The sequence below is a fragment of the Carassius carassius genome, chromosome 4 (assembly GCF_963082965.1).
Source record: "Carassius carassius chromosome 4, fCarCar2.1, whole genome shotgun sequence".
Classification (NCBI taxonomy): domain Eukaryota; kingdom Metazoa; phylum Chordata; class Actinopteri; order Cypriniformes; family Cyprinidae; genus Carassius; species Carassius carassius.
Window position 1 is genome coordinate 32,593,950 of NC_081758.1, and position 26,166 is coordinate 32,620,115.

Here is a 26,166-nt window from a genome sequence, read left to right on the forward strand (position 1 = left end):
TGTATTTTTCTTACCCTATTGTCAGATCATTTGTAGAATAAGAAAAATGCACTTAAATTATTATTTGTTTTTTATTTTATTTTATTTTTTGCCCCTGAGATACCATGAAAATGAATAGCTTACACTCTTAAAAATAAAGTTGCTTCAAAAGGTTCTTCAAGCAATGCCATAGAAGAACCATTTTTGGTTCCACAAAAAGACATTCATTCAAAGGTTGTTTAAAGAACCATCTCTTTCTTACCTTTTTATAACCTGAAGAACCTTTTTTGATTATGAATAACCTTTTGTGAAACAGAAAGGTTCTTTGTGGAACTATTTAGACAAAAATATTCTTCTGTCATTGTGAAGCACTTTTATTTTTAACAGTGTATTACTTCAGTAACCTACCGTTCTGACAGTTTTTACCTGGGATATTATATCAGTGATAAGAATTAAATTTGTATCGAGTCTGAAGTATGCAGACTTCTTTTGGCGGGAGCTGTTGCCATGGTGAATCGTCATTTCGGAGCTCCATTGATCATTGCTTTTCATAGTCATGGTGCACGCGCTACTCAGAGTCAGCCCACTCAGAGTTGACTGAATTTACACAAAATCGGCTATTCTGAACCCAAAAACTCAGAGTTTCCAGTCTCAGAGTAATTCCACTCAAAGTTCAAGTTTTAACTCAGAGTTGGTTGAACCTCCTTATTGAAACTGGCCCCAGGTAAAAACTGCTACAGACGGTAACATGACAACGCTTCGTAAACATATGTCGCTTTCCCTTTAAATAATTTGAAACAAAGTCATGGTGTGGCGCGGGGATTATGGGAAGTGTAGTGGATAGTTTTCAGGGCAGCAATCTCCTCTTCTCAGCGACGCAGATGTGGAAGACTACAATCCCAGTGGCGCCGGTGTTGCCGTCTTTGGATCAGTTTCTGTCGACGTGGGAAAAGCGGTGCAAGAGCAAACAACACTCAGTCTATGGGTGTATGCGCCTGAGATGAAACGAGTGTCATGCAAGAAGACGCGTATCTCTGAAAACAGATTCCAGCATGTGGCTCAAACCCGAAGAGGTGCTTCTCAAAAACGCGCTGAAATTATGGGTGACGGAGAAATCCAACGATTACTTCGTCCTGCAGCGCAGACGCGGATATGGAGAGGACGGCGGCGGATTGACAGGTAACGTTACCGGGAACGCGCGGATGTTCGTGTTCAAGTACTATACTAAACAAGAAAAAAAAGCCTTTGGTTGTTCAGTTAATATGTATCCAAATGTGATCTCTTTTTCGATGTAAAACACCTTAAAATAACCTTCAGTTGATTTTCCAAACGATTGATTTTTAGTTTGAACCCCAAGTGCTTTTGCAGCAGTTGAAGGGTTAATGCAGCCTGTCAGATATGTATTTTGCAAGTTGCAATGTCAGTGGGACTGATGTGCTCTTTTGAGTGCTGACGTCACCACTGCGGTAATCTGCCCGTGTGCATAAAGGTACGTAAAGATGCAACATTCCTCCAGATATCATATATTTAGAAGTTGAAGTCTAAACGGGTTTAATACTGAAAATACTCGGGTAAGTCTGGACCGCTACTTCTCTTTGACAGGGGTTGTTGCGTCACGTTGTGACGTCAGTTTGTTTAGGTTTGAGGTGGTTCAGCATGTTTACTTCCAGATGCTTTCTCACCAGTTACTCTGAAAGAAGGCCGTATTTATTGGTGATGCGACTTGGGAATATCTTATCAGTAAACTTATTCTTTTAAGAATATATTTTTCTTACTAATATATATATATTAGGCTATACAATTGATGCACCATTCCAAATTGACTGAGTATGCAAAAATATGAGGATGGATGTAAGTTCATGGCAGGGCCACAGCTGTGTCATGGGAAGTAGTGTTCAATTTTAAACCCAATCCTGCAATTAAATGCAAATCAGAAGGATGGCTGTACATATTAAAGGCTTGAAAGCCAACTGAGCTTCTGCATTTAAATGCATTAGAGATTTATTGGCATTGGTCTGATGGGAATTTTCTGCAGTGGTAGATGTTTGGTCACTCATGATAACAACTTATTAATAAACTGAACTGGGCTGGATAATGACCCTAACTTTGCAACATCAGCACTGTTATTGAACTGAGCTGAAACAACGCTGGACTAAATTGAGCTGAATAATGAAACCATAATCTTCTGTAAATCTGTTTTACAGCTGAAATTGAATTTGTTTCATAGCTGATGAATTTTTCAACATCAACACCGTTTTGTTCTGTTATTAGTGTAAAGCTGCTTTGAAACAATCTTTATTGTATACATGGGACTTGACTTAATGAATAAAATAACAGTAGGGAATAAATAAATTATTATTAATAAACATCATATTGTCATGCAGTCGCTAGCACAGAGGTATATATGGCCATAATTACTGTTGAACTGATTACAGGTTTTACTTTAATTAGTGACTCTGTTTTTTCCTTTGGAGTTCATCACCATGGAAACCTTTGCTTCATGGTTAAGGGCCATAATACACCAGCTTCTTTCTGAAGCAGTGTGTATAAGAAGTGCAGACTAGAGAGGACTGATTTTCAATGACTAACATTAAATTCCCTGTTAACATCCTGATGTTCATTAGAGACATTGAAAGAAGTAAATCAAGGGCCAGTCAAACCTAACATTATTCTATATTGTTTATTTTAATAATATATGTATGTGTGTGTGTGTTTGTGTTTGTGAATAATGTTTTAATGTTTTTGAAAGGAGTCTAGGCTGCACTTATTTCAACACAAATACACAAAAAACTGTAATATTGTGAAATATCATCACTATTTAAAATCAGCAACCATTACTCCAGTCTTCATTGTCGCTTGATCCTTTAGAAATTATACTAATATGACGATCTGATGCTCAAGAAACGTGCCTTATTATTATCAGTGTTGAAATTAGTTGAAAATGGTTGCTATTTGAATGTATATAATGACTACTCATTAGAAATATAGCATATTTTCTTGCTGTTGTATTTTCATAATATCAAATTCAGTTGTAGCTCAGACTGCAAATTTAAATAAATATATCAATTGTTTTTGTAGTGTTATGTTTGTTGTTTCACGTCATTTTTTTAGGCCTGCTGGTAGGAACGTTGGACACAGTTCTGGACTCCACAGCCAAAGTTGCACCGTTTCGCATTATACACCAGACGCCCGACTCTCAGGTGTACTGGAACATTGCCTGTGGTGAGAGATGCTGCACACAGTGTTAATGTGTAAGCGACTCTCTTCATTTAGATCCTTATATAATGTGTGCGTGTCTGTGTGTGTAAAGGAGCATCTTTAGAGGAGATCTCACAGCACTGGGACTGGCTGCAGCAGAACGTCATCAGAACTCTCTCTGTGTTTGATTCTGGCGAAGATATCACCAGTTTTGTCCAGGGAAAGATAAGGGTGAGAGGGTTATTTGGCTCCCGAACACTTTAGAATGCTTTTCTTTCTTGTTTTCGTGTTTTGTGGTATTTTAGATGTTTGTCGAAGCAGCTGATCTTGGATTGTTGATGTTAGTGACGATATGTCGTGTGTTTATAGGGTCTGATAGCAGAGGAGGGCAAATCAGCCAGTGACGAGGAGGATCCCGAACGCTACCGAGAGGCAGTGCTGCGCTTTGAACGTCTGTTTGGTTTGCCTCAGAGAGAGAAGCTTGTGACTTATTTCTCTTGCAGCTACTGGAGAGGACGAGTGCCAAATCAGGGCTGGATCTACCTCAGCACCAACTTCCTGTGTTTCTACTCCTACATGCTGGGAAATGAGGGTAAGAAACATGCTCACCTACTTACACGTGTTCCCACAAGCTCTCAGTAAAATTTTATGATTGTTATGATGTGAAAACAATGTGTTTATTAACAAAAGGATTTTTAATCTGTTGGTGTTAAGCCCTCACATATATTATTATACTTAAAGGGTCAGTTCACCCCAAAATGAAAATGATGTCATTAATTACTCACCCTCATGTCGTTCCAAACCCATAAGATCTTCGTTCATCTTTGGAACACAAAATTAAGATATGTTTGATGAATTCGGAGAGCTCTCTGACCGTCCATAGACAGCAAAGCAACTGAAATGTTCCCAGGTCCAGAAACTTAGTAAATACATCAGTAAAACTGTCCATGTGACATCAGTGACATCATTTTTTTTTTTTTTTTGCAGAAATAAAATAAAAATTTACTCAACCATTCTTCTCTCATGACTTACGTCTTCTGCCATTTTTGAGAGTACCCAAGAAAGTACTGAATCAGCGTTGTTTACATTTGGTGGGGAAGTGCGCGTATTAACATAATTTGCGTAATAAGCGCTGTTTACCCTTAAGGGAAAGCATGCATATACATTGTAATACACCCTAAAATGGTGGAAGATGTAACTCGGGGGAGAAGAATGGCTGAGTAAATTGTTTACTTTTTGTTTTCTTTCCGCAAAAAAAAGTGTTCTCATAGCATCGCAAAACTGAAGTTGAGCCACTGATGTCACATGGACTGATTTACCGATGTATTTACTGTGTTTCTGAACCTGGGAATATTTCAATTGCATTGCTGTCTATTGAGGGTCAGATAGCTCTCCGATTTCATCAAAAATATCTTAATTTGTGTTCTGAAGATGAATGAAGATCTTGTGGGTTTGGAACGACATGAGGGTGGGTAATTTATGACATCATTTCCATTTTGGGGTGAACTAATCCTTTAAATGTATGTTATTTACTCACCCCATGACATTCTAAACCTGTATGATTTTATTTCTGCGTATTAGAAGAAATATGTCACACATAACACCTTATGTGCTTCATATGTTATGGTTTTCTTCTTATAAGTGTTATAGTTGGCATCTGCCAAAATCTCTTACTATTTATGGTTTGTGCATTTCTTGCTCAGTGAAACTGGTGTATCCCTGGGATGAGGTGAGCCGTCTGGAACGTACATCGAGTGTGTTGTTGACAGAAAGCATCCGTGTGTGTGTGCGTGGAGAGGATCATTTCTTCTCAATGCTCCTGAGGCTCCAGCAGACATACCTGATCATGCAGCAGTTGGCCGACTACGCCATTGTGCGGTTCTTCGACAAAGAAACATTTAATGCTGAACATCCACTGGCCAACCCCCTTCACATCACACAGAGGTGCATTAGTTGTATTCCTCTTTTACCATTCTTTTTTTTTTACTGGACAATATCTGACTCTACTGTAATCTTTGCAGGGCTCTGGAAATACATGCACGGAATCAGTCATTTCGAGCATTTTTCCGGTTGCCGCAGGAGGAGAACCTTTGTGAAGTGTATGAGAGTTTCCTCTGGGTTCCATTCAGCCTCGTCAATACGCTTGGGAAAATCTGTGTCTCTGAGAACTATCTGTGCTTTGCAAGCCAGGATGGTTCTCAGTGCCATCTCATAATCCCTCTATGGGAGGTGCGTATATTGCTAATTTTTCTGCGAACTGCAAAGAAGTCTATCATGGAGACTGCCCTTGAGAAAAAGAAGTATGTGTAATTCTATTGAATGTGCACTTGTACTTTAAATCTTAAAATTAGATAAAAAAAAACTGTACTTGCAGATAATATAAATTACATAAAACACCACCTTAGTGTACTTGCAGTGCACTTTCATGACTATGTTTCTCAACACACATAAGTGCACTTTAAAGTTTTACTTTAAAGTACACTTTTAATTCATTATCTTTTAATAGTTTTTTTTGTCATGATAATAAAGCAAATGTAATATATACATATTATAATTTATGCAGTGTGTTGTTCAATATTATACTTAAAGTTATTGTTTTATATGTATTCAATTATAGCTTCATCAGTACAGATGTGTAATTACAAATATATGTAAATACATGACATGAATTTTAATAGAAATGACATTAAAGTATATTTTCATTTACCATAAATGCCTGTAAGTGCATTCGGCTCACACTCAACACCTTAACCATATTTCAAACACAACAGAATTATGAAATTGCATATAATGATGTCTTAAGTTCTCTTACGAGAGCTCTCTCGTACTGCGTCTTAGCTAAGACGCTACGGGAAAAGTCTCTTTTCACGATATACTGAAGCAAAAAATTATCCTTAATTTTGTATTTTTGTAAAGCGCATTTGCAGCAGTACACAGCCATAGGCGAGAGGGCTCGTTCGCTCATTGGCTTGTTCTGCGGCAACTGCACAGCCTATCAAGCGCAGGCTGATGCAACATCAGACCAATAATGGTCTATAATGGGCTTCGCGCCCTTCTTGCCACTTCCCGCCGAAACGGGTGTGGCCCAACCTATAAAAGGAGCTCGAAAAGGCTGACTCACCTGATTTTTCATCTCTTCAGCGAAGCTCACGCATCGCTGGATCACGAAGGAAGCAAGCGCCGTCTGAGAAGCATATCAGCGGGACGAGCCATTCTGAAGCTGCTGGCCTTCGCCGCCTTCCACTGCCGTTCCTGCTGCACTGTCCGGCGCCTATATCCTTTCAATTCTGTTATATCCAACTGTTCTTTATGTGTGTGTGTGTTCGCCCTGCGACACACACTCGTAAAAGAGCTTGCGTCTTTTTTAAGATGCCTTCCTGCGGCTCGTCAGAGCCCCACTCAGCGAGGGAGACCGGTATGTCATCTGTGTCTCCTGCCTGGGTGAAGATCATGCAGCGCTCGCGCTCGCTGACGGCGGATGCCCTCACTGCGAGCTGTTGCCATGGTGACTCTGAGGACTCGCCTTTTTCTCTGAGCCTGCATTCTCCGCTGCGCTGAGGCGCCGTAAAAGCGTCGCTTCCAGCGGATTCCGGAACCGTCTTCAGCTCAACCGAGCTCGCCGGTTTCGCCCTGCTTCACCGGCCCCCCCTGCATCGCTTCGCGGTGGGCAGCGCCCGCTGTTTGCCGGCGCGTCATCCGAGGAAGTCGATCTCAGGGCCGCGTCGGGGGAAGAGGACACGCGCTCTCTGCTAGCTTCGGGCAGTGAGGGCTGGGCGAGCTCCGAGGATCTCGCGCCTTCTGCTCAGAAGCCCAGCAGACGAGCTGACATCGAGAAGGAGCCGGGGCGAGTGCTCACATTGGCCGCGACGAGTCTCGGCCGCGAGTGGTCTGCACCAGCGCCCCCCCTCTCGTTCCCGGCTGGATGGTATTTTCCTTTCGGATGAGCGTTCTTCTCAAAGCCCGCCTCATTTCTTCCTGAGCTTCCTGATGCGCTTTTGTCCCCAAATCAAGGACCACCACGTCTTAGTCCGTTCGGACAACATGCCTGTGGTGTCCTACATAAATCGCCATGGTGGTCTCGGGCGCCAAAACCTGTACAGGCTGGCGGAACGCCTCCTGGTTTGGGCTCAGCGCAACGTGCGTTCGCTGAGGGCAGTGCATGTGCCTGGGCTACAGAATCTGGGTCCAGACAGGCTGTCCAGAGGCAATGTTCCTATGGGCGAATGGTCTCTACACCCGCAAACAGTCCGGCTGTTGTGGGAGAGATTTGGCAGGGCAGAGTTGGACCTCTTCGCGTCCCACGAAAACGCTCACTGCCCCGCGTTCTTTTCCAAGAACGAAAGCGCGCTGTCACGGAAATGGCCGTGCTGCCCGCTTTATGCTTTCCCTCCCGTCTCCCTCCTTCCGCATATGATGGAACGGGTGAGAGAAACGAGATGTTCAATACTGCTTGTAGCACCTCTTTGGAAGAACCAACCATGGTTCCCAGATTTGATGCAGTTAGCAGATGACGCCCCGTGGCCAGTACCGTTGAGGAGGGACCTCCTCTCACAGGCCAGGGGTTCGATTTGGCACCCTCAACCAGAGTGGTGGTCCCTCCATGTGTGGGCGCTCAACGGTTACCCGTTGATCTCGCAGTGGGAGTGCTAAATACCATCACTCAGGTTAGAGCTCTGTCGACACGACGTCTGTATGCCTCGAAGTGGTCGGTGTTCTCCAGCTGGTGCACAGCTCGAGGATGTTCACCCCTTAGTTGTGAGGTGACGGAGGTTCTCTCCTTCCTACAGGAGGTGTTGGATAAGGGCAGAGCCCCATCCACGCTCAAAGTTTATGTGGCGGCCATCGCAGCGTTTTCTGAAACAGCGCTCGGTCAGTCAATAGGAAGGAATGATTTGGTCATCCGCTTCCTTAGAGGAGCTAGGAGGCTGAATCCTCCCAGACCTCCGTCAGTCCCTATGTGGGACCTCGCGGCGGTTTTGGAGGCCATGAAGGGTTCCCCTTTTGAGCCTATCCAATCAATTAGCCTTCAGCATCTGTCGTTCAAGACAGTATTCGTGTTGGCTCTCGCTTCAGTGAAGCGTGTGGGTGATCTGCACGCGCTCTCGGTGAGCCAGTCGTGCTTGGAGTTTGGGCCTAATGACTAAAAGGTCATACTCGAACCTAGGCACGGTTATGTGCCGAAATCCCTCAACACGCCGTGTCGGGCTCAGGTTATTGCCCTGTCTGCCCTGCCGGTGTCAGGAGAGGATGGAGACTCGAGTCTTCTTTGCCCTGTCAGGGTTTTAAGAGCTTATGTGTCTCGCTCTGCTGCCTTTCGACAGACTGAGCAGCTGTTTGTCTCGTCCGGTGGACGTTCCAAGGGAATGGCTGTTTCGAGACAGACTCTATCCAGATGGATAGTTGACGCTATAGCGTTAGCTTACGCTTCCAGGGGCCTTCAGTGCCCGCTGGGCGTCAGAGCACACTCCACAAGGGGCGTCGCCTCGTCGTGGGCGTGGTCTACTGGGATCTCCTTGCAGGATATATGTATGGCGGCAGGTTGGGCCTCGCCGTCTACATTTATCAGGTTCTATAACCTGGAGGTTCCCGCCTTGCAAGCAAGGCTGCTGTCGGTATAGTCGAATCAGGGCCCTGAAGGGAACTCTGAGTTCGTGAGCGTTATGCGCTGCCGACTGTTAAATGGGCAGTATTGTGTAAGACCCGCATTGCCACATTGGTCAGGCCTTGCCTCGGCTGTGTGATGTCATATTGGCGCATCTACGGATGCTGCTAGATATGGGACGGAGGGCTTCCCTCCTTCCTGTCCTGGACTCTCTGTGAGTCCCTCAGGTGACTGTGCACTGTAAATCCTGGGCGTTGCTTCAGGTTTATTGGTGTGTGATCCCTGCGCGCACGGCGTTTTACATTGGGTTCCCGTAGCGTCTTAGCTAAGACGCAGTACGAGAGAGCTCTCGTAAGAGAACGTACTCTGTTACTAAACGTAACCTCGGTTCTCTCTAGAAGAGCGAACGAGTACTGCGTTCTCTGCCGTGCGTATGATTCACTCTGGTTCGCTTCGGCGATGAAATAAATCAGGTGAGTCAGCCTTTTCGAGCTCCTTTTATAGGTTGGGCCACACCCGTTTCGGCGGGAAGCAGACCTTATTGGTCTGATGTTGCATCAGCCTGCGCTCGATAGGCTGTGCAGTTGCCGCAGAACAAGCCAATGAGCGAACGAGCCGTCTCGCCTATGGCTGTGTACTGCTGCAAATGCGCTTTACAAAAACACAAAATTAAGGATAATTTTTTGCTTCAGTATTTCGTGAAAAGAGACTTTTCCCGTAGCGTCTTAGCTAAGACGCAGTACTCGTTCGCTCTTCTAGAGAGAACCGAGGATACGTTTAGTAACCGAGTACGTTATACTTAAGCAGGTTAATAAAGCTAATTTCATTTAATATACGTTTAAATGTATACATTTTTACTGTTATTAAATCCAGTTAGCTTTAATAAAATTGACTTTAATTGCAGTTATTGTGTTGTTGAATGCCCCAAAACAATACATTCATTTTTCAATTAAGTATATTCTTTAAAAGCAGAATATTTCCAAAACACAAGTATGCTAAAGTGTATTTTCTTCACAAGGTCGCAGAATTAGTACAATTGTAAACAGTCCATCTCAGAACATTCAAGAGAATTATTACAATGGTCTGCCTAAATTAATCAAGAGGTCTTCGTTTCAACGCCTAAGTGGTTTCCATTAACAGAGGATGAAAATTAATTTTGAAATATGACATTTTACTTACAGTATCTAAATGATAAATCCAGAATAAACATCAGTTTTTTTTTTTTTTTTTTTCATATTATGTCTTGAGGAGCCCCTTGTTGGCCATTCTCACAGTTTTGCCTTTTGACTTTTAGAGTTTTGGAGAGTTCATAAGTTTCTGCTGTTTTGTTATAATTGTGTTCATATTTCAGTAATGCTGATTTATGTGTGTTTTTGGCATTAATGTATGCCTGCAGGTGTTTAGTGTGGAGCTGCCAGACCGCAGTAGTCGTGCTCTTACTGTCTGTCTTCGGGGCAAAAGAGCTTTGCGCTTTTCTGAGGTTCGGGATTTGGAGCGATTTGCTGCCACCATCCGCAGAAAGTGTGGGACAGAAGGAAGCCCCCAGCATTTCATTAGTAATCCGGTAATTACACTAATATAAGAAATTGTGTTGTGGTATGCATATACTTATCATGATAATATATTTCAAAACAATATAAAATTACAGGTAGCCTCCAAATTAAAAATATCCCATATTTCATGGTATGATTTTGTGACAACTGTAAAAATGGCGGAATAAACTAGATTGCATTGTGTGTTTTTCTCTCTGAGGATGAGGAGGGTGTTATGGTGGGGCAAAGTCAAGCCGTCAGCACTGAAGCTCTTATGAACGTCTTCCATCCGCATGATGCAGAAAACCTTGATCCCAAAATGGTACCGATAATCTTATTGCAATATTGGTGTAATGTTAGTTTAGTGAAGATGGTTAATGTAATCAAAACATGTGCTATACTCTTAATTTTTAAAGGTTGGAGGTCAATGAGATTAATATATTCATTCAGCAAGGAGGCGTTAAATTGATCGGCAATGACATTAGATGCATTTATAATGTTATATAAGATGGTCATATCAAATAAATGCTGTTTTTCAAAGAATCCTGAAAAAATGTATCATAGTTTCCTTAAAAATATTGAGCAGCACAACATTGTGTTTTCAACATTGATGATAATAATAAGAAAGGTGTTCTTGAGCACCAAGCAACCATATTATACTGCTGAAAATTCAAATTACATTTTAAAATATATTCAAATAGAAAAGTTATTTTAACTTTTTATATTATTTCAAAATATTACTGTTTTTTATTTAACTGTAAAAAAAATTCCTTAAAATGTAAAAAAATATTTCTGAGCCTACACTTTTGAATGATAGTGTATGTTTTCAACTAGTAAGGATCCCACTGTTGACATGGTAATCTTGTGATTGACAGCTGAAGGAGCGAATGAAGGAGCAGTCGTGGCAGATCCATTTTGCTGAATATGGCCGCCGAACTGGAATGTTTTGCACCAAAAAAACACGTGACCTCATTGTACGAGGAGTTCCTGAGACTCTCAGAGGAGAACTGTGGATGCTCTTCTCAGGTGTGTGTTGTTCTGGTTCTGTGCATGTATATGTAGGTGTGTGTGCTACAGTTTGTACAATTATGTTTGCTTGTATTATAGGTGCAGTACATGAAATGACCTCTCATCCCGGGTACTATGGGCGGCTACTGGAGGAGTGTATGGGCAGCAGCTCGCTTGCGTGTGATGAGATTGAGAGAGATCTGCATCGCTCCCTCCCAGAACACCCAGCATTCCAGAGCGACACAGGAATCTCAGCTCTTCGCCGTGTCTTGACTGCCTACGCTCATCGCAACCCCAAAATCGGCTACTGTCAGGTAAAAGCACACACACGTACAACTTTTTCATTTAGACTAACACGTGATCTTAGAATTACATTGCACAGTTTATAGAATATCTGATTTATCTTGATCACAAAAACGTTAAAAACTTGACTGCACAATTTAAAGCTGGTTTAGTGTTAATGAGGTTCATGGCATAAAATGTTTGAAAAATTCTCACTTAGCAAATATTTACGTTAATCAGATGATCCTGTCATGTGTAAAGGCCCTTTGTTTTGGCCTGATTTTGTTTGAAATTTTCGTTAAACTAATTCCTTAAGTGTAGGGTGGCCATATGCGCTGTTCATACGGGACACGTCCTGGCCAGGGTTTTAATATTGCCTAAAACATCCAGAGCAGTTTGACCAAACATGCAGGTATTGTACATAATCTACCAACTGTGGGACTGCGTGTGAGAAGATGAGATCTAGAGGGAATGATCAAAGCGATGCAAATATGCACACGTTTGTGTTCGTTCGATTGACTTCACTGCGCACAAATCCCAAAAAAAACAAAGTGTGCCACAATGCTTCAAGTCAAACGAACGAACAAACACGTGAAAGCGATACGAAAGCATAAGGAGCCGTCTGCTCTGCACTTTAAAGCTCTCATGAATGTTACACAATGATCAAACAGCACAGTGCAAATAGCCAAAACCTGGATATTTTAGGCATTATTAAAATCCTGGCTGGGACGTGTCCCGTATGAACGGCGCATATGGCCACCCTACTTAAGTGACTGGTTGTAGCTATATTTTACAAAACAAAAGTAAAATCAAAACCAGCTGAATATATGGCAATATAGAACATAAATGGAACTGATTTAAAAATAGTTATCTGTGCAAAAATAGTTCTCTGTGCAAAACAGAAAGGACATGAAATATGAATGTTTTTTTGGTAATCAAAAACTTTGTGTATGCAAAGTATAAGTGAAGAAAATATGCAAAGTGAAGTCTATGTATTCGAGGGATATGGTGGTTGCATAGAATAAAAAAAATGTTTTAAAGCTATGGTAGCCAAATTATTTTTATTTATAGTAAATTTGTATATATAGCTATGTCACAAACTCTTCGAGGGACTGTTCACTTAAAACAAAATTCTGTCATTTTAAATGCATACTTGTGTTTTTCACCTTATTCATAAAAAAAAAAACTCCACTTCACTTACTCTCATTCTAATAATAATTAAATTTTTATATTTTATAGCTATATCATGTTGCGCTAGAAGACAAGACATAAATAAGACATGCAGTACAGACCAAAAGTTTGGACACACCTTCTCATTTAAAGAGTTTTCTTTATTTTCATGACTATGAAAATTGTAGATTCACACTAAGGGTAGGGCTGTGCAAAAAATCGAATGCGATTTTCATGCACATCTCATCAGTAAAGATGCTCCTGTGATTAGAAGTATATCTCCAGCACGTGCGTTCAGATCAGGGTTGCCAGGTTTTCACAACAAATCCTGCCCAGTTGCTTCTTAAAACTAGTCCAAAACTAGCCCAATCGCGTTTCCAAGAGGTTCCCTGATAAAAATTGATTCCCGGGGTTATGGAAGGGTTGCCTTGGTAAAATTCGCATTTTAGGGGCTAAATATCACGTTATTTGTATTGGGGTTGCTTCAAACCGCGGACATGAAAAACAATCGCAGACTTAGCAACACTGGTTCAGGTGGAGCGGCAGTTACTACACAGAGCCGTAGTCTACCGACAACTAACACAAAATCGTTTTCAAAATCGACAAAGAATCGCCTGCGATTTTAACATCGATTTTGTGTAGATTGTCAGTGAATTACGGCTCGGTGTAGTAAATGCCAACCAGTGTTGCCAAGTCTGTGGTTGTTTTTCATGTCTGCGGGTCGAAGCGACCCCAATACAAATAACGTGATATTTAGCACCTAAAATGCGAATTTTACCAAGGCAACCCTGCTAAAAAACTTATTTTGTAACCCCGGGAAGCAATTATTATCGGGGAACCTCCTGGAAGCACGATTGGACTAGTTTTGGACTAGTTTTGAGAAACAACTGGGCAGGATTTGTTGTGAAAACCTGGCAACCCTGATCCGAACGCACGTGCTGGAGATATACTTCTAATTACAGGAGCGTCTTTACTGATGAGATGTGCATGAAAATCGCATTCGATTTTTTGCACAGCCCTAACTGAAGGCATCAACACTATGAATTAACACATGTGGAATTATATATGGAATTATATACTCTGACGGGAGGAGCACAAGACAGACACAGTGGGCGTGGCGTCAGGCCTCGGAGAGGCTTTTATTAACAGAAAATCCAATAAAACAGGGGATAAAGGTGGCCAAAGGGGAAGAGTGTCCAAAATAAACAGGGAATCTGGTGTCCTCGTCATGCTGCGGGGTTTGTGTAGGTCGGGCAGAGTTCATGGAGGAAGGGTCCAGGTAAGGTGCGCAGTCCAGCGGCCGCACGCCGCATCACTCTCGTTGGCCGCGGCGCTGGCAGGGGATGGACGGCACCGGCATCCTGGCCCGACGGCCGTGTAAACGGGTGCGGTTCCCATCCGGATCGCGGATCCGGCAGCTCACGTCTCTGGTGGCGCGGGAGTCCCTCAACGCACCCTTCCTGGACCCACGAGGACACCAGTGTGCATGCACGGGGAAGAGACCGGTCTCCCGAGGAGAGGCGCGTTGGGCTTTTAAACAGCGGCGGTGATGAGGCTCCATTTCCTTCAGGTGTGCCCCATCACACGCCGCCAGCCCTGACTCGTCCAGCGCCCCTCCTCTCACACACCCACTCCAGTCGGGAGCCTGGTGAAGGGCGGCGATTTAGGACGGGGTGCCGGTGACAATCAGGGAGGAGGCAGCTGACTCGTCACAATACATAACAAAAAAGTGTGAAACAACTGAAAATATGTCATATTCTAGGTTCTTCAAAGTAGCCACCTTTTGCTTTGATTACTGCTTTGCACACTCTTGGCATTCTCTTGATGAGCTTCAAGAGGTAGTCACCTGAAATGGTCTTCCAACAGTCTTGAAGGAGTTCCCAGAGATGCTTAGCACTTGTTGGCCCTTTTGCCTTCTGTCTGCGGTCCAGCTCACCCCTAAACCACCTCGATTGGGTTCAGGTCCGGGGACTGTAGAGGCCAGGTCATCTGGCGCAGCACCCCATCACTCTCCTTCTTGGTCAAATAGCCCTTGATGCCTTCAGTGTGACTCTATAATTTTCATAGTCATGAAAATAAAGAAAACTATTTGAATGAGAAGGTGTGTCCAAACTCTTGGTCTGTACTGTATATAAGACAATATCTCACTCGTTGTCTATATGTCGGTCTGTCCAGGCAATGAATATCCTGACGTCTGTGTTGCTGCTGTATGCTAAAGAGGAAGAGGCATTCTGGCTGCTGGTCGCTGTGTGTGAACGAATGCTACCAGACTACTTCAACCGCAGAATTATTGGTAGGTGTGTGTGCTGGTTAAATAAGTGTTAAGGAAACTTTTGGCTTGGAGGGCGCAATGAGCAAAATAATGCTCCACATTGAATTGTTTATTCAATGCAATGAAAATAATGACTGTCTATGAAAAAGTATATACCGTCTAAACTATCATCAATTATAATTTCATAATTGCATAAACAATATAAACAAAGCAGCATCTTGTATATATACATAGCTTAATACAAATAGCCAAAGTGCCGATCACATGATCGCATTTAAAAACATGAGAGATGCAGTGGAATGGAATAAAATCCCCACAAATTCTCAAGACATGTTTTTTAGTAAAACCTTTTCTTTCCTTTTTTCTTTTTTTTTGAGTGCAACAGTCATAGTTATGCATCTCAAGAATGCGCCAAATATGCGTTCTGTGTGAATGGCTTGGTTTCGGTTTTAACCTTAACAATATCTTCTCTGCATTGAGCTTCTATATTTCAGTAATATTTTGAATGAAAAATGCAACAATAATGCATCTTGTTATTTCAACTGGATCTAGACTAACAAAAGCATTAAAATGCAACAATGACACTTAGATCATCACTGCATCTCGCGCGCCACCGATAAGGCTCCCTGACACACACCTAAAATTCAAATACACTGTTTTGCATTCAAATGCAAATTTTATTTTAAATTTTAATAATATCCTTTTTTTTTCCTTCACATTCTCCTCATTGCAGGCAGGCACTGCACTCATTGGTTGTCTGCTTGTCACTCATAATGTGCCTTTATATGAAAAAGGTGTGAAACTGCTATATATCGTTATCGATTATGGTATCTGTAAATATCGATACCCTTTTATCACCCAGGCCTAGAATCTCTTTATGTTTGCATACAGTATTATACAAGTGTGTGTGTGTGTGTGTGTGTGTGTGTGTGTGTGTATGTTTTCCAGGAGCCCTGGTGGACCAGGCTGTGTTCGAAGAACTGATCCGTGAGCGTCTAACCCAGCTGACCGAACACATGACAGACTTGTCGTTCTTCTCGTCAGTGTCGTTGTCATGGTTCCTGACTCTGTTCATCAGTGTACTGCCAATAGAGAGCGCTGTGAATGTTGTCGACTGCTTCTTTTATGATGGAATCAAAGCCATCCTGCAACTTGGCCTTGCTGTCCTTGACTATAATATGGACAATCTGCTTTGTTGCCATGACGACGCAGAAGCTGTCACAGTCCTCAACAGGTGATTGAAATGCTGTCCTTTTAACATGGCCAAAGCATGTTGGTAGCAAGCTACATTGTCAGTTATGTTTTGTGCAATATAATAAAATGGAAAGTGGACATTTTAAACAGTAAAAAAATTGTCACAAAAAATGTGTTTATTTTTATTGAAAGGAAATTTTTTCCATGCTGTGTGATTCATTCAGCAATGATCAGAAAGACTGAACATACAGAGTGTCTGTTAATGACAATCTGCTCTTTAATTGTAAACAGTATAATTTTTCGCAGTGTTTTTTTTTATTATTATTTACAAACTCAACCTGTGCTATATCAAATTTAATCCTTCAGGTTTTTTGACAGTGTCACAAATAAAGACAGTCCCTTGCCAGTTACCGTACAGCAGGCTTCTGCAACAGCCAATGACAAATCAGTACAAAAGGTTGACATCAGCAACCTCATCAAAGAAGCATATGAGGTAAAACTACACACTTTAATATACTGTAGTGACCATTAAAAGCCATATTCTTATCAAAGACTTTAGCTCTGGTTTTATCAAAAAATAAGTGCAGAATGTTCATTATTTTTAAGGTAGTCAAACAAGCTGTCTGTACAAAGTGACTAATAAAATGAATCCGATGTCTTTAATGCTTTGGCAATTAATACCTGTACTCAAGGTGACACATTTTATAGAAATGTAAAATCTGATATACTTTGTCAGAGCACCTGAGAATTCAGCACTTTCAAACTGGTCAGTTGCATGGAATGAGGAAAACCCCCCTCTAACAGGAGTTTCTGGGTCAGCAAATGGAAGGCCTGAAACAGATGGTTGACTAATGAAGTTTCTTTATTTCAGAAATATGGAGACATTCGAACAGAGGAGGTGGAAAACATGCGGAAGAGGAACAAGCTTTATGTCATTCAGACCCTAGAAGACACAACCAAACAAAATGTAGTAAGTACAAAAGCAATGCCATATACACCTTATTCTCTACATTCATAATATAATATAATATCATTTTAATTCTGCCTTGTAAAGCCACAATCAAAGAGTTTGATTTGATTTAGGAAAATATACAATACCGTTCAAAAGTTTGAGCATTATTTATAAAAAATGTTTAAGAAAATAATTTATTCAACAAGAATTCGTTCAATTGATCAAAAGAGTCAGTAAATATGATCATATAGTTACAAAAGATTTCTGTAAAAAAAAAAAAAAAAAATTTCTGAAAGATCATGTGTTACTGAAGACTGGAATACAGTAATGATGCAGAAAATTTAGCTTTGCCATAAATATAATTAATTACATTTTAAAATATATTTGAATAGAAAACCATTCTTTTAAATTGTAACCATATTTCACAATATTGCTCTTTTGACTGTATTTGTGATTAAGTAAATGTAGCCTTGGTGAGCATAAGAGACTTATACAGATACAGTGGCAGTAAAGACCGTTGTCCATGGTTAATTGTCTATCATTTGTGTCTTATTGTCGCAGTTGCGTGTTGTTGCTCAAGATGTGAAGTTCAACGCTGTTCAGCTGGACGAGCTCTACATGCTTTTTAAAGTGAGTTACACAAACAGATTTCAGTTTTTCAGTGTCTAAAGGCCGCAAAATGCAACCGCTCCCACACAAACTGTGTAAGCTTTTGTGTCTTTTGACCTTTTGTGTGTTACAGAGGCAGCACTTCGTGAGCTGTTACTGGTCAGTGTGTAGTCCTGCCCTGCAGAACCATGACCCCAGCCTGCCATATCTGGACCAGTACCAGCTAGATCAGTCGCAGTTTAGTAGGCTGTTTAACCTCCTACAGTCATGGAGCGCACGCACACACGCACGCTCACTTGCACGATCAGCCTTCCGGATTCTGGACGAGAATGGAGACGGACTTGTGAACTTCAAAGAATTCATATGTGGTCTGGGTAAGAGGAGCCTAACCCAGAACTAAACTGACTGCCCTTTGACCTTTTAACTCAGTACACAGCAGCTTGCTTTACAACCTGTCAGATTCATTCAAGAGTATGTGTGTTTGTGTGTGTGTGTGTGTGTGTGTGTGTGTGTGTGTTTATATTGCAGATATTCTAAACAACAGATCATTCACAGAAAAACTAAAATTTCTCTTCAAACTACACCTTCAACCAGGTAAATGAATTCATGATCTCTGCCACTGTGCTATACTAAAAGTTTAGTGTGAACATAAGATATGGTTATCCATGCATATGATTAATATCTGCATATCTGTCCCCTTCACAACCTGGATATCTCAATAACCCTTAATAATCCATATATCTGACCCATGTATAACATTGCATAATCTGTAAAACCCCTCAGTAATGCTTAATAATTTACAAACCTGATTCTAAAAAAGTTGGGACACTACAAATTGTGAATAAAAACAGAATGCAATGATGTGAAAGTTTCAAATTTCAATATCTTTTTCAGAATACAACATACATGACATATCAAATGTTTAAACTGAGAAAATGTAACATTTTTAGGGGAAAATAAGTTGATTTTAAATGTCATGGCATTAACACATCTCAAAAAAGTTGGGACAAGGCCATGTTTAGCACTGTGTGGCATCCCCTCTTTTTTTTTATAACCGTCTGCAAACGTCTGGGCACTGAGGAGACAAGTTGCTCAAGTTTAGGAACAGGAATGTTGTCCCATTCTTGTCTAATACAGGCTTCTAGTTGCTCAACTGTCTCAGGTCTTCTTTGTCGCATCTTCCTCTTTATGATCCGCCAAATGTTTTCTATGGGTGAAAGATCTGGAATGCAGGCTGGCCATTTCAGTACACGGATCCTTCTTCTACGCAGCCATGATGTTGTAATTGATGCAGTATGTGGTCCGGCATTGCCATGTTGGAAAATGCAAGGTCTTCCGTGAAAGAGATGACGTCTGGATGGGAGCATATGTTGTTCTAGAACTTGGATATACCTTTCAGCATTGATGGTGCCTTTCCAGATGTGTAAGCTGCCCATGCCACACGCACTCATGCAACCCCATACCATCCGAGATGCAGGCTTCTGAACTGAGCGCTGATAACAACTTGGGTTGTCCTTGTCCTCTTTAGTCCGGATGACATGGCGTTCCAGTTTTCCAAAAAGAACTTCAAATTTTGATTCATCTGACCACAAAACAGCTTTCCACTTTGCCACAGTCCATTTTAAATGAGCCTCGGCCCAGAGAAAACGCCTGCGCTTCTGGATCATGTTTAGATATGGCTTCTTTTTTGACCTATAGAGTTTTAGCTGGCAAAGGTGAATGGCACAGTGGATTGTGTTCACCGACAATGTTTTCTGGATGTATTCCTGAGCCCATGTTGTGATTTCCATTACAGTAGCATTCCTGTATGTGATGCAGTGCCGTCTAAGGGCCCGAAGATCACGGGCATCCAGTATGGTTTTCCAGCCTTGACCCTTACGCACAGAGATTGTTCCAGATTCTCTGAATCTTTGGATGATATTATGCAATGTAGATGATGATAACTTTAAACTCTTTGCAATTTTTCTCTGAGAAACTCCTTTCTGATATTGCTCCACTATTTTTCGCCACAGCATTGGGGGAATTGGTGATCCTCTGCCCATCTTGACTTCTGAGAGACACTGCCACTCTGAGAGGCTCTTTTTATACCCAATCATGTTGCCAATTGACCTAATAAATTGCAAAATGGTCATCCAGCTGTTCCTTATATGTACATTTAAATTTTCCGGCCTCTTACTGCTACCTGTCCCAACTTTTTTGGAATGTGTAGCTCTCATGAAATCCAAAATGAGCCAATATTTGGCATGACATTTCAAAATGTCTCACTTTCAACATTTGATATGTTATCTATATTCTATTGTGGATAAAATATAAGTTTATGAGATTTTTTTACACACAATTTGTAAAGTGTCCCAACTTTTTTGGAATCTGGTTTGTATACAGTGTAATAGTTGGGTCAATCATATAATCGATGCACTTCTATCACCCTGAATAATCTATATGTCTGCACGCTTTATGATCCTGTATAATCTATATCTAACCTCTACATCTCTTTTATTTGTAAATAAAAAATGTTGTTAGTTATTTGACACTTTTTTTCATCCAAATAAATTTTAAAGTACATACATACTTAATTTAATGCCAGTAACCTTTGTATTTTTGGAGGGAAGTCGTGCCCTAGTGGTTAGAGAGTTTGACTCCTAACCCTAGGGTTGTGGGTTCGAATCTCGGGCCGGCAATAACACGACTTAGGTGCCCTTGAGCAAGGCACTGAACCCCCAACTGCTCCCCGGGCTCTGCAACATAAATGGCTGCCCACTGCTCCGGGTGTGTGTTCACAGTGTGTGTGTGTGTGTTCACTGCTCTGGATGGGTTAAATGCAGAGCACGAATTCTGAGTATGGGTTACCATACTTGGCTGAATGTCACGTCACTATTACTAGCCTGGATCTGTTAATACTAAGATACCAGCACTTGACCTAAATCCCCCTCACTCTTGATGATGTAAATTCATGTAACATGTTTGTGTAACTGTGCCTTTGTAAAATGATGGGCAATTTTGATAAATGCAGTTTTCTCCATAGCTTATGACAGGTCATGACTGACACTTTTTTTACCAATTCGAATAAAAGTAGAAGAATGTTTGCATATTTGCATATTTTGTTTCTTCAGGGACCCAGGAGTTTAAGATTTTACCGTCATCTAGATTTTTTCCTCCGGTTGAAGATCACTCTTTCTCCACTCGTCTTTCTGGTCAGCTTTCACACTTTTCTATGGCTCCTTATGCCTGCTTTCTTTTCACTCCTTCTTCTTTCTTCTGCATGTGTTATATTGTCAGTGATTTATTTAGTGTAGTTTTAAATGTTTGTGTGTTGTGTGTAGCATTTTTATATGAACTTTAAAGGGATTTGTCTCACCTAACCTCCAAGCAGCTAGATTTCTAGAAACACACATCGTTTTGGTGTTTTAACAAGAAACAGAAACTCAAATCCCTGCCCAGTCTTAAAAGCTTTTAAAATATATGCATGCATGTATCTGTTCAAGCATGTGAGTATCTCTGTTTGGTGGCTGTACATGTTTTCCACTCTTCCATGTAGATTCAGCAGAGGATGGAGTGATCAGAAAATGTCCAGAGAGAGGTGAAGTATTCATCCCTGTCCTCTAATCATGTTCTCTATATATTATCAAACAATATCTCGAAATGAACCATAACGGTGGTCAGGGTCGCTGTGCAATGACCAAAATACTGTGACTTTTTATTTGGCTACTTGTCAAATAAATAAAACATAAATTTGAGTTGAAAAATGATTGATTGCTAGTCCAGGGAGCCGTTTACAAATCTGATGTGGTTTTTTTTCCCCTCAGGTCGTGCAAAAGTAGATCTGCAGGAATATCTGAAGCAGTGGCAGGAAGACTTGCAGCGGAGAGAGGAGAATATTAAAGATCTGCCCAGAATTAATCAGGTACACACACACAAAGTGAAATTGTGGTCAAAATTAAATGTGTGCACAACAGATAGTTGTAGTACTATGTAGTGTCACATGTAGTGTTGGGGAGTCAGATTCATTTTAGTGGATAGATTTATTCGGTCCAATAACAATTTACAGATTTCCTGCATGGCATTATGGATAACTTTCTTTCTTGTAGCAAAATATTCATTTGTTATGTGTGCCTGTCTATAGCTTTAAAAAAAGTTTATTACTTTGTTAATTGTTATAATATTAGTATTTATTTTTATTGGTTTTACATTTTTATAATTTTCAGCTTCCATTCAGACAGTCTTCAGTGTCACATGATCCTTCAAATATCATTCTAATATATGGATAATAAGAAGTGTTAAAAACCGTTTTGCTGCTTTATATTTTTGTAGAAACATTTTTCAGGATTCTTTGATGCATAGAAAGTTTGAAAGAATATAATTTATGACACTTGATTAGTTGAATACATCGTTGCAAAATATAAACATGAATAAAAAATTTTTTAAAAACCTTGAAGCTATTAAGTGACAGTGAATATATAAACTATTTGCTACATATGAACATTAAAAACAAATATACTAGTAAAAAATATTGTAAGTGTACTTGTAATAGGAATATATTTTTAGTATAAAAATTCTGAAATGGCACATCAAGACGATTCCTCATGCTTATTTGAGTACAGAACCTGGTTTGCTTTGTCCTGATCAGTGATGCTTCCACAAGTACTTTGAAGTGTTTGACAATAGTTGCATCAGTGTCCATTCTCTGCTCACTTACCCTGTTCTCTGCCATAGTCTGTCTCCTCTTACTGTTCTTTGTCTTGAGCACACACAAACTCCAGTGGATATTTGTTCAATTGAAGTGTAGCCCATGATAACCTCTACAATGATTTGTTGTCATTTCTGAACGCATTTTTTCTGGTCAAGTCGTATAAATACAGTTAAGTTTAATTAAATAGACTGTATGTGTTCCAGGCGCAGTTTATTGGTCTGACAAAGACCCTGTACGGAGTGTTCCACGGTGATGAGGAGGAGGAGAGTCTGTACCGTGCTGTGGCGCGAGTGACCAGTCTTCTGTTGCGCATGGAGGAGGTGGGGCGGAAGCTACAGGAGAGCAGCCCGCAAAAAACGCCCCAAAGTACACCCACCAGCACGGCTCAGCCAGAGACCTCCCCAACATTACCCACCAGCCTTGAGACTGAAACCCTCACTAAGGATGAAGGCGACCAACCTGAGTCTCCAGTCAGTCAACAAGAAACTGCCCTGTCCCACTCTGACATTACCCCGACCTCAACCTCACGCCCTTCTACGCCCACCAGCAGTCCCACCGGAACCAGCAGCCCCATGTTGGACACACCAACAGACACCACCCCCAGCTCACCCTCTACAGTCAGAGACGGGGACTGGAGTTTCTCCTTCGAGCAGATTCTTGCGTCTCTCCTGAATGAACCGTCTGTCGTTCACTTCTTTGAGCGGGCCGTTGACACGGATTCTCTGATTGCACATGCACGTAAAAACCAGCTTAAAGATGCACACTAACACACTATATCAGAGCAAATACAGCAAAACACTGCCCTACAAGCCATAAACCCTCTCCCTTCCTCTTTCTCTCTTTCTGTGCGACTTGTACAGGTCAGTGTTTGTGCAACACTTATGTCTGTTACAGATGAGGAAATCCTTTTATTTATATACAGACACACATATACAGGACAAGTACAAATCAAAGGGTCAAAAAAATGATAATAGAGGTATACATTTATTCAGATTGCATAGTATGAAGTAAAACGGGGTATTTTGATGTAATATAAAAGATTAGTGTTAATTGTTATTTGTGTAACATAAATGATTTGTGTGAGATATTGTGATAATATAGACGAAGGTATTGTGGGGTAATGCAGATGACTAAATGAGGTGTTATAAATAATAGTATAAATGGCACGTGTGTTTTGAGATGACGGCATTAAAAGCCTTTGCCTGCTTTATCCAATGAGTAACCTCAAAAAATTCCTCCAGCTCATACGAACATGAACTACGTCTGTCATTCCCAGCCTGACCTTACACACATAAGCACATGTAGGACCACAAAAGGAAGGATGAATATTAGGCAAATCAAAATACTATGCTGTTAAACTGCAAATGGCTGGAAAAAAATATATTACTTGAGAATTCATTCAACACATATGTCGCCTTACATTACTTTCCTTGCTCAAATGAGCTATGAAATGAAAACGTTTTTCTTTAAAGGCTTAATCAGGAATGCCCAAAATGGTTATGCTAATCAGCAGGCAGAGTTTAGTCTACATCATATCATATTCTCTGCATTGAAGGTCTGTATTAGAATTATAGTTATGTAATTGTGATTCACTGAATGTGTTTATGTCTACAAACCGAAATCTGTGGTTTATGCCTTATTAGTTTTGATTTAGGACTTCAGTACGAATATCACAAGTGCTTCCATTTAACGAAACCTATTTCATCTTTAAACATTTATCACAGTCATTTTGAAGATTAGTTTCCAAATATATTTGAATTTTGTCATAAAACAAGAAGTATATTTTCTGCTGTTATTTTACAGATTTAAAAAAAATCATACAGAGCATACATAAATGCTTTAGCAAGAAAACATTTAGAACTATTGCGCTGTAAATTATATGCAAAGTGAATAAGTAATTTGTGTCAAGTAGTTCAAGTAGTCAAAGCTGTAAGAAATCACTTCACCCGTCATAAGAGATGTTGTATGATGCTTTAAATGGACCAATGAATATGCAGAATTTAGAAATTTGTGTAAATGTTGAGAGCTTGTGACGAATGCACGAAAGGGAAGTTGGTATTTTGTGGTTCTCCTGTTTGAAGTTGTGTCAGGTCTACACCAGCTAAACAGAGTTTTTCGTTCTGTGTGTACTAAAGTAATTATGTTCTTCTAAAGCTAAAAGGCATCTCTGAGTAGGAAGCCATAGTGCATATTTTACATTTGAATTTACTTAGAATTTTCAAGGAAGTTGTTTTGGTTTTGCCTTTTTGCACACTAACCACCAAAGTCCATAGAAAAAGTTCTTGGCATCTTGCAGGAGTTGTATTGAAAGTTAAATTATTAGTGTTTCATGTCAGTGTCGCTTTCTTGCTGTTCTTGCTGAACATTTAATGTTTGCTTTATGTAGGCTACTTCAGGGTAATAGTGTGGTCATTTAGATTTTTAGTTAAGATTTTTCATTTATTTATTTATTTATTTATTGTCTGAAATATTTATATTTGTTACAGTCTGTTTGTGCCTCATAAACTGTCACATTATGCACATTTAATTATAAAATAAAATGTATGAAGAAAGAAATATCCTCTCTCTCTATTTCTCTCGTTTTATAAAGTAATATCAAGCTAAGCCTTCTGGTACAATGAGAACAATATATGCAGGACCTCCACAGCGCTGTCAATAATAGTGTGATCGATCCCAACTGTAGGTACAGATGTGATCAATGTCGGACTACAGGCATGCAGATAGCTGTGATGCTGTGCTGTGATGCTGAAGCTGCCTTGGATAAGTCACATTTTCTGAGGTAAATAACATTACGTGACTATTGACGAGCTGTTTTATTGACCGTATAAATGCTTGTAAATAATATTTAACGTTTCCGTCCATGTATTATTTGTAGCGCACCAGCCACCCAATAATCGCAATAAGCCTGTTTTGTTACTTTTAATATAATAGCCTACAATAAATGAGTTGTTCCGCTCTTTAATGTGACGTGAGAACACTCGCCTCAGTTCAAGCGGCATTTAGTCGCAGCAAAGTGGAAAAATTGGCAGATTATTGGAAAAGAAAAAAAATCTTGGTTGTTTTCATGGGTTGTTGATTGGGGTTTGAGATGTGTGAATTGCATTTAAAAGTAAATGTGATTGGGGAGGGACAGGTTTCAGCAGAATAAATGATTGGAAATGTCTAGCATCACCAGAGAGAAGTCTGTCCTGATCGGCGTTAATGGTATTTTAATTAAGAATTATTAGCCTACTATTATTATAAATAATAATACTAATAACATGCATGGATTAATTATTCACACACAAAACATGCATTTAGAAAATTGGCTATATTTATATTTCATGTCAGCTTTAAGCAGAGGTTGTTGTCTCATTTGAGGGAAAGTCTCTTGTCATGCGGCTTTTCAAAATGTAAAAGTCTACTTGGAATAGTCTTCTTTGGTAGCCTTTGAAGGACAATAAACAGCAAGGCGGCTCCCAAAGGGTTTGGAGCAGAGGAAGAGAGGCAATAACAATCCATAACCTCTCAATGACACTTTAAACTTTTTGGATCTGCTGAAATATGAATCAGTCTGTACTCTTGCCTAATGGAACCGATTTAGCCAATCAGTGCTCCTTCCCATCTGTCTGCCAGACCTGTCTCAAGTTTCAAACCGGACACACACACATATACAAAGTGTCTCCGAGTACTCATTTCAGC

The 26,166-nt window shown here is 40.5% G+C and overlaps 1 protein-coding gene across 2 annotated transcripts; it reads left to right on the plus strand.

Moving 5' to 3' along the window:
- The first annotated feature begins 626 nt into the window (after positions 1-626).
- On the plus strand, positions 627-25,041 carry LOC132139825 (TBC1 domain family member 8B). Of its 2 annotated transcripts, XM_059548442.1 has the most exons (21): positions 627-1,158; positions 3,091-3,201; positions 3,290-3,408; positions 3,547-3,769; positions 4,881-5,121; positions 5,199-5,406; positions 10,176-10,343; positions 10,532-10,633; positions 11,187-11,337; positions 11,419-11,633; positions 14,947-15,064; positions 15,992-16,277; positions 16,604-16,730; positions 17,109-17,207; positions 17,751-17,819; positions 17,932-18,172; positions 18,327-18,392; positions 20,909-20,989; positions 21,334-21,375; positions 21,602-21,699; positions 22,689-25,041. In XM_059548442.1, exons 1-21 carry the CDS (start codon positions 1,032-1,034, stop codon positions 23,250-23,252), a joined length of 3,456 nt encoding a protein of 1,151 aa, XP_059404425.1. In that variant the 5' UTR covers positions 627-1,031; the 3' UTR covers positions 23,253-25,041. The 2 variants fall into 2 exon arrangements, with proteins under 2 accessions (XP_059404425.1, XP_059404426.1); XM_059548443.1 differs by lacking the exon at positions 20,909-20,989.
- Positions 25,042-26,166: the final 1,125 nt, after the last annotated feature.